Genomic DNA, 7500 nt, shown 5'->3' with positions numbered 1-7500 from the left:
AAATTAACTGAGTTATAGTGTCTCACAGGGCCATCCATCAGCATTTAGTCCAAGCGTCATAGATGTAACAGATGGAAGTCGTATCAGCAAGAGGAGGAGGAGGGGCACTGGGGGGTTCGGACCCACCTGAGGTCTTGGTTTTGGGCCCGGCCTGGCCGCTGGCTTCCTCGTGGTCGATTGGCTGGCTGGATAGAGAGAACACGCTGATTTCGGCCACACGAGCTGGAGCCTCCTTCACGTTGCTATGGAGACCCAGGATCTGGCCCCCTTCTGTTGGATGCTGCATCACCTGAGCGTGGCAGGAGGAGGAGGAGGAGGAGGAGGAGGAGGAGAGGCAGTGGTCACGGGTAATGACCTGATCTGTCTGTATGTTTTTACAATCACTCAAACCCTTCTGGAGCTGATCAATCATGATTGATCAGCTCAGACAGTACTGTACAGCACTGAGACCATGTGTCTTTCTGTCCTCTAAAGGATACAGAGGGTCATCCTCAGTGAAAAATAAAGAAAAAAAAATGCTGCCCTTCCATTGACATGCTAATAAAGCACTCAATTCCCTCTTTGTAATATCAAGTAGTACCACGTGATTCATAGGTTCTATTACCATGGGACGACCACTCAGGTAGTTTCATCTAAGCAGATATGACTGATATCTGAATGTTAGGTCCCATGTAAATACACCATGTGGCCCCCGGTGTGAAAGTTACTGGGGAAATCACAGGCATATAATTCCTGTGTAAATGCAACCTCTGTGTGTGTCCCATAATGGCAGTTCATTTGCAAACCAACTCATAAAAGGCTTTCCAGAATTGCCTATATTGCAGCCCTGTGTAAATGAAACGGTGATGTTGGTAATCCTATCAAAGGTAAGTACCTCACAGTTTTAATCTATTTTAGAGCTATGAATAATGCTAAATCATACTAAGGTTCTTTGCAATCAGAGGTGTGATTCAGTGTGCTATTGTCCCTTGAAATCCCTCAAAGGGAATCAAAAACTATGGAGTTGAGCAGTGTACAGATGCCGTTCGTTCTTGCCTTAGAGAAGCTATTCTCTCCAGCATCTTTTTTTCACCCTCAAAAAAAGCATCTCATAAAATGTACAATATCTCCTACACAATCCATCTGACATTCATCAAAAAATTCAATTGAACTTTCTTTTCTCTTCAAAAGAAAGGGAAAGTGTGTTGTGACACTAGAGTTGTCAAACTAACTTAATGTCAGCTATGCCTCCAGGTTTACAGCTGATCCAGCATTTCTTAGCCTCACCAGCCTTCAAGCCCAGCACGGGCCCCCTGCCTGAGACCAGCCTATCTGACCTAAATACTGGGTCAGGTGCGTAGCTGCAATCCCTCTCTCTCGCTCTCTCTCTCTCTCTCTCTCTCTCTCTCTATCCCTCTCTCTCTCTCTCTGTAAACACCTCCAGAGTCCAGTACACTTTGCGCTTAAGTGACTAACTGAGCAGAACTGAATTCAGGGCCTGTAGCTGCCTCTGTGTACTGGTGAAGGGTGCATTGATCACTGGCCATCTGCAACGCGCAGGAAAATCAGAAGAGACAGGCTTTGAAAAAGTCCTATTTTAAACAAAAACATGTTTATTGAAACGCCGGCAGTGTCTTTCAGCTTGGTTTTGACGTTATTCAAGAAAATCTTCTCTGAATACAAATGCACTCACACGCGCGCAAACACACACACACACACACACACAAACATGCACAGACACAAACACACACACACACTATCTCTCACACACACACACACACACACACACACACACACACACACAGAAACACACAGATGTTGGCGAACACAAAATCTAGCACATTTGCTGTGTGTTTACCCCTCTTATTAGAAGAGACAATCTTGGTGTTTGCTTTGGAAAACATCCTGAGGCTTTAGCACACTCGCCACAGAAGAACACTGTGTGGCTTTCCTCTCTCCGAAGGCTCAGAGGGACAACTTTCAGTTTCAAAGCTCGCTTCCAGGTTGGAAAAAATGAAGTGCTAACCACTTCATCACAATAACAAATGGGCAACATCGTTGTTATAGGATTTAAAGATCATTTTGGTGCCGGAAGTCTAAACAAACTCCATGAGTCCACTCCACTTTGCTAATCGATCGTGATGGGTGGTGCTTGTGAGCTGTGCCACAATGTAAGGTATAGAAAAAGTTCCCCTCTGAAGTTCCCTCCCCCTTCGAGAGAACTGAAGGAACCTAACAATACTTTGCGAGCAAGAGCATAGTTCCCCTGAGGAAGTTTCCAGACAGGCAGATAGGAAAGGTGTCTTTAGTGATGATAACACCATGATTACTCTGAGGGATTCACCAGCATTGTAATCAGGAACTATGCTGGGCATGTGGGCCGGGGGAGTGTGCTATGGTTACAGAGAAGGGAGGAAAACCAGCATTGACAAAAGATTACTGTTGAGAACACTGTGGCCACATTCCACCCCCCACCCATACACCACATACACACACAAACTTATACACACACAGAATGCACAAATGGGTAAAATATACTCAAAATACTCAAAATACACACACTAACACACACACCCATGCATATACACAAATACAGAAACTGATGAAGACACACACAGACACATACATACAGGCACACACACACCAGATATAATACAATTATTTCAAAAATAATGTAAAATTGCTGAATAGTCATATACAAAATAATGCCCAGATGGTCCAAAATCACACACTGCATCTTTCAGGGTTTCAGCTTATCATTATTGAAAGCCTTTAAACCTCAGCAAGGTTCACTGTGAACTGTTAAATACACCAAGTGAAGACTGCAGACTAAACAGTACAAAAACAAACCCTTCCTAAATCTTTAAAAATGTGCTGTCCCTCACCGCCCTGACAACACCGATCTCAGAGTAGTCTGTTTAATGTGAAATGAATGTTGTATTAGAGAAACAGTAGTTACAGCAGTTTCCAGCTCCATTTCCACATAGTCTGCAGGGCTGTCTCACCTCCGCCATGTTGATGACCCCCACTGCCAGAGTCTTATAGCCCAGGATGGTGCGGTTTTTGTAGCGTTTCCGTCTCTGCAGCATGATCTGAAGCCGGTTGGCGTCCCTCTTCAGGAAATGTGGGTACTGCCAATAACAAATCATCTTTATTAACAAACAACAGGCCATTACGAGGTGTTTAGTTCAACCTGCAGCTGCACCCGTGTAAACAACACTAGCCTTTCCAATTATCTTACTTTTATGGGATATAAAAAAACAGTGATTACAGGGCAAGGCAATGGCTGAGATTAGAGCGTAAAGTAGAGAACAGAGGGACACAATAAGGGAGGGAGAGGAAGAGAGAGAGCGAGAGAGAACGGGAGAGGGAGAGAAGGCCAGCTTCATGGGGCCTCTTACCTGTAGGGAGAAGGTGAGCTCTAGGTCTGTCTCCATGAGGCCGCTGGGCGGGAGTAAGTACTCGTTAGACCTGAGGACGCGCTTGGAGCCCTACAGCAGAGGCACACGAACACAATACAATTACAGTCTCTGCTTCACATCAAATAATCCCATTCTGTATGGCTTATCCATAATAACACCAAAATTGTACACAGACCAAAAGAAAAACCATATAGTCAAGTTAGATAGTCGATAGTTACTCAAAAATAGGAAATATAATGCATTAATATCAACCTAACAACCTCCCAAAACCCTTTCTCACAGTCTTCTGTGGCAATGAATCGAGGCTTACACTCCAAGGTCTACTAATCCAAGTAAAGTTTTCTCAGTCTTTGTCAGGCTAACTTTTTCATCCTGTCGTACAAACTTTTCCACTTCACCAGTCTAAAAGCTCAAGAGATAAATGAATCAGTCAATTAATTGCCACAGATAGCTGATTAACACTGATCTGACACTACACCATGGGGGAAATGATTCTGCCACCAAAACACAGCTTGTTCAGCGTTTAGCCGAAAGGGAAGTTTCTAGAAAGGTCCAGAGCCAAGTCAGAGGGCCCTGGGTCACAGGACCCAAGCCAGCTGGTGCCCGTTCTGCCATTTGACCACGGCCATGTCCCCAGCTGAACTTTCATTACTGAATTAAGACTAGACAGCTGATTCCCCTCTCCTAACCACATTAGAGACGTCTGGCTGCTTCCAGCAGCAGCAGCAGCAGCTAGTGCATCCTGTCTGTAAAAGCTGGTGCTTGCCTACAGTGTGGTGTTTGGTTGTTTGTATCAGGGTTAATGAGGCCTGCTTCCCGTGTGAGATGTTGTGCCTAAAGCAGTGACAGAGCACATGATGCCCAGCCAGTCAGTGTTTGTGAGAATAGGGCGATTTTGAGAGGGAATCAACACTGACACATGGTTAGGGAAAAGAATGAGCAAAACTACCATTATGTTGCCCATCCAACAGCAGACTAAGAATCTAGTGGTTTCAAATGGCTCACAACCGTCAATTTAGGTGTTGCTATGCTGTCGGACATGTAAAGTGAGTTCTTCAGGACACTACAGAATATACAAGCCTCTGTTTAGGACAAACAGGGTTTCTGTTTCTCTGTGACTGACAGCAAAGGCATCTGATTAACCTCCAGATAAGACCTGAGAGGCAGGCAGGCTGGTCAAATAGTGCCTATGTGAGAAAAAGAGTCTGCCGTCCAGGGAAGCAGAGCTTGATTAAAGTTACACTAACGGCATGTTGCAATGGTTACAGTGATGCTGTAATATTCATTATTAATTACACCGTAATATGTAGTTCATATGTGATGTAATGTTGCTTTAGTGCAGTATTACCGTAGACATACGGTAATTTAATTTAATCAGGAATTATAATATACATGCCCATATAAATGTCTGTCCAAGGAAATCACCAGGGAGACCTGAACATTATTATTGTCAATTGACAATTGGCTATGTAGAGATATCCAGACACATTAATAAAGAGCATTAGAGGAAGAGGGCTTTTCTCATAAAATGATAAAATGAAATGATAAACAATACAGTTATAACTTTACAGTCGTCATATTGGTCGCTTCACTTCATGCAACCTGCAAATCTCTGATACGAACCATCTGTAATATTATCTGAAGGTATCTGAACTATCTGAGGGTGTGTGGTTATGCATGCACAAACATGTGTTTACAAGTGTATGAGAGAGAGAGGTAAGTGAGATGGGGCAAAGTTAGATTGAGCTGCCAGAAGGTCTCAGATTAAAGTGCTGTTTATACGAAGTCTAGTTTGTCTGCGTCCGAGCTGTTCATAATACAGATAGCCCTATCATTTAGACGAACACTCTCTATCCGCACACGGTATCCGCAACGATCCGAATCGGGGGTAGAAAGTGAATAGAGGGGGGCTGGTGTTCGTGTGCACGGATTCACGGATTCACGCAACCTGATGACGTCATTGTCCCACGTGATCCACACGCGATCTCCAACCAATATATATAACACTTGTTGTCGCTTTACATCTCACTTATGGTGTGTCTCGAACTCACTCTCATTAATCAAGCCTACTGATTTTTTGTTTAACCTCCTATCTTGATCTAATTCTTTTTATTCAGACGTTACATAACTTTCATGACCACAAATATAAATTGGCCAGCGATTTAATTTGCTTTTTTATTCATAAATTGATGTAAAATGGTCGGAGCAAAGCCTCATGGGAAATGGGATGACAGTCATGTCATGTTGTACTGTTCCAAACTCTTTATTATCAAATAGAAAATAGTATTCATTTTCGCATAACCTTTAGTCTGACCACTGATTCAGTGAAACTAGGCTCCGTCTAATTTCAGCCTAAGTTGAATATTTTGCCAGATCAGTCTGAGACAGCAGGGAGCCATCATCAATAGAACTCTTTTAACGGCCCTCTCCATGGAGCAGGAAAACCACCAGGCTGGATATACAGACTCCGACACTGACAAGAAATAAACTCTTACTAACAACTGCCACCATATAAATAGCATTAATTATACTGGCAAGTCAGAACAAGTCTGTGTGCAAAAATAGATTATAGACCTACGGATTGCAACTTTCAACAATCCTGCCGTACCGTAATGAGGGATTTGTGAAACAAGGACTCTAAGCAATCAAAGCTGAAAAAACAAAACATAGTTTGCGGCCTTGAGTTAAGACTGTAGGAAGGGTTATTTTGGATAAATAACAAAGCCCAACTTCTAACTCAATACGACCTCTATTTATGTGCTATCGGGCTCCTTAGTGGGAAATATATTCTGTGTGAACAATTCAACAGTGCAAATACCACAGTGTGTGACCGCCTAAACCACCATCTAGCATTGAATGTTTAATCAATAATTAATTAGACAATGAAACAATGCAGAGAGACAGCCCAAACTGGACCCCATCTGGTCTCAAACGGCCCACATGACTTCACAACTGCAAAGTAGCCTAAATTCTGGGCCCCCAAACATGGAGCCATCCACGCCCGCAGGTCAAGTTAGTTTTACAAATCCAGACATCATTATGATGTCATAATGGTGCAATGAGACAGAGAGCGTTCTACAGTCATAACGACCGTGCAGGGGAACGTTTTTATTATTATTACTAAAGGCAAAGCAAAGCAGCGAAAGGGCCGCGCAGGCAGCGTCTAATAACATACGGCTTTACAGGGGAGTCACTCGGAACAGGATGTTCTGCTGAGTAGCGCACATCTTTATCACCAGCGTCAGAGCAACTGATGTTTCCCACTTCACTTAGAAGTGTTTAAGGGATGTCTGAACATGTGTATGTAAAATTACTTAAATGCAGGATCCCTTATGCTCTGGTGCTAGGTATAAGCAACAACACATTATACAGGGGGATTCTAACTGCAACACACACACACACACACACACACACACACACACACACACACACACACACACACACACACACACACACACACACACACACTATGGGTTTGCAATGCCTTGTCTGGTCACTTGTCAACTTCTTTTCGTCCCCTTTCTCTCCCTGTCCTTTTCTTTCCCTTCGTGGCTCTCCTTTATTTTAAGTGTAAGTGTGCTTATGACTATGAGTAGTTCTGGGTTAAGAGAAGCTATGTGTTTTGAACATACTAAAAGGATTTGGCAGGAGCGTGGCGTTTCTGAGGTGGAAAAATACGGCTCTCCTGGCAAGAGGGAGCAGGAGAGAACGAGAGATAGCCAAACAGAAGAGAGAAACAGTTAGACAAACAGAGTGGACTCTCCAGATGGGTAGACAGACTGACAGACAGACACTCAGAGACGAAAGAAAGAGAAGCCTAATGCAAATGATTCCACATAGCTCCTTCAAAAAAATTGGACAAGAGATACTATGATCTTTAAGTGACTGTTTCCAAATCAGTAACAACAAATTGTGAATTAAATGACCTGATATTGGAACTTTGCTGTCAAATGCAGCTCTCCAAACTCATTCTTCATGTACACGATATGGTATTGCTTTACATACCCTCAGACTGGAGAGAAATATGGCATAATGATATGGGATTATATCCTGTCTCTCACACTCTTTCTCTCTCTCTCTCTCTCTCTCACTTCGGAGT

The 7500-nt window shown here is 43.2% G+C and overlaps 1 protein-coding gene across 1 annotated transcript in view; it reads right to left on the bottom strand.

Moving 5' to 3' along the window:
- Positions 1–7500, bottom strand: part of LOC308373354 (phosphofurin acidic cluster sorting protein 2) — a 65343-nt gene that overhangs the window by 26013 nt on the left and 31830 nt on the right. The window contains exons 3-5 of the mRNA XM_080848814.1: positions 3381–3470; positions 2985–3110; positions 127–289 (exon numbers count right to left, since the gene is read on the bottom strand). Coding sequence (XP_080704940.1) covers positions 127–289; positions 2985–3110; positions 3381–3470 — 379 coding nt within the window. The remainder of the gene's footprint in view (positions 1–126; positions 290–2984; positions 3111–3380; positions 3471–7500) is intronic.

The sequence above is a fragment of the Sprattus sprattus genome, assembly GCF_963457725.1.
Source record: "Sprattus sprattus genome assembly, chromosome: 12".
NCBI lineage: Eukaryota > Metazoa > Chordata > Actinopteri > Clupeiformes > Clupeidae > Sprattus > Sprattus sprattus.
This window is presented reverse-complemented; position numbering and strand designations above follow the sequence as displayed.